Here is a 1,108-nt window from a genome sequence, read left to right as displayed (position 1 = left end):
CGGCCGCTTCCCTACGACTTTAAAAATGACTTTCGTAGAGGTTTTAGACACTGATTCAGAAGCTCTGACGGGCTCAGGGCCTGAGCTGATCTGGTTTCTACACCAGCTGCAGCTCTGATCTTCATCTGTTCCAGGCTAAAGGCTTCGAGCTGAGTTACCTAGAGAAGGTGGTGGAGGTGAAGGACACGGTTCATCGTCACTCTCTGCTGCATCACACCTGCAGCCTGGTGATGGAGAATTACCCAGAATCCTCTGACGTCTACTCGGAGATCCCCGCCATCACCCGATCCGCTAAGGTACCACTTTTTTCATCTACGTTGTCTCGTCTTCCTCTGTCCCCGTCCTCACCGCTCCAAATTTTCTTACAGGTGGATTTTGACCTGCTGGCGGAGAACCTGCTACAGCTGGAGCGGCGCAGCAAAGCATCATGGGACAACCTGAAGGTGATGGTCAAACATGAAACCAAGACGGCGCTGATGAACAAGATGACGGATTTCCTGAAGGACTGCAGGCACAGAATCGAGATTCTAAAGGTCGTCCACAGACGCGTCATCCACAGGTAACTGCTTTGTTCTGATCAGCCAGACCCAGAGGAGGCCTGTGGACTGACTCCTCCTCCTCCTCCTCCTCCTCCTGCTGTAGGTTCCACTCCTTCCTGCTGTTCCTGGGTCAGCCAACCTCCTCCGTCCGAGACATCAAGGTCACCAGTTTCTGTCGGATCATCAGCGAGTTTGCTCTGGAATACAGAACCACCAGAGAACGCGTCCTGACCATCAAACGGAAACGAGCCCTCCACCGGGAACGCACCAAGACCCGAGGAAAGATGATCACCGAGGTAACGGCCCCGACCACAAAGATTTTACCCGTTAACCAGGTGACCGGGGGAGTTTTCTCCAGGAGGGGGCTATAAATTAAGAATAGAAAATTACCAAAAACCAATCAAACGTTTACTAAGTTATCACCCCAGTATATTCATATAAATCCCAACAACAAAAAACATTATAAGAGCACTTTATAAAAGCAAAACATCATTTTATGTACAGGTTAATTTTTGAGCATAAATGTTGCCCTTCTGAGGCTGTGAAGGAAAATCTGTTTATTGCATGGA

The 1,108-nt window shown here is 49.4% G+C and overlaps 1 protein-coding gene across 1 annotated transcript in view; it reads left to right on the top strand.

Annotated features, from left to right (window-relative positions):
- The window catches only part of fhod1 (formin homology 2 domain containing 1), a 59,479-nt gene that overhangs the window by 53,851 nt on the left and 4,520 nt on the right, over window positions 1-1,108 (top strand). Inside the window, exons 23-25 of the mRNA XM_015397342.1 lie at window positions 135-296; window positions 369-559; window positions 643-835. Of these exons, the coding sequence (XP_015252828.1) occupies window positions 135-296; window positions 369-559; window positions 643-835 (546 nt within the window). The remainder of the gene's footprint in view (window positions 1-134; window positions 297-368; window positions 560-642; window positions 836-1,108) is intronic.

This window comes from Cyprinodon variegatus, unplaced genomic scaffold, assembly GCF_000732505.1.
Source record: "Cyprinodon variegatus isolate N-32 unplaced genomic scaffold, C_variegatus-1.0 Scaffold854, whole genome shotgun sequence".
NCBI lineage: Eukaryota > Metazoa > Chordata > Actinopteri > Cyprinodontiformes > Cyprinodontidae > Cyprinodon > Cyprinodon variegatus.
This window is presented reverse-complemented; position numbering and strand designations above follow the sequence as displayed.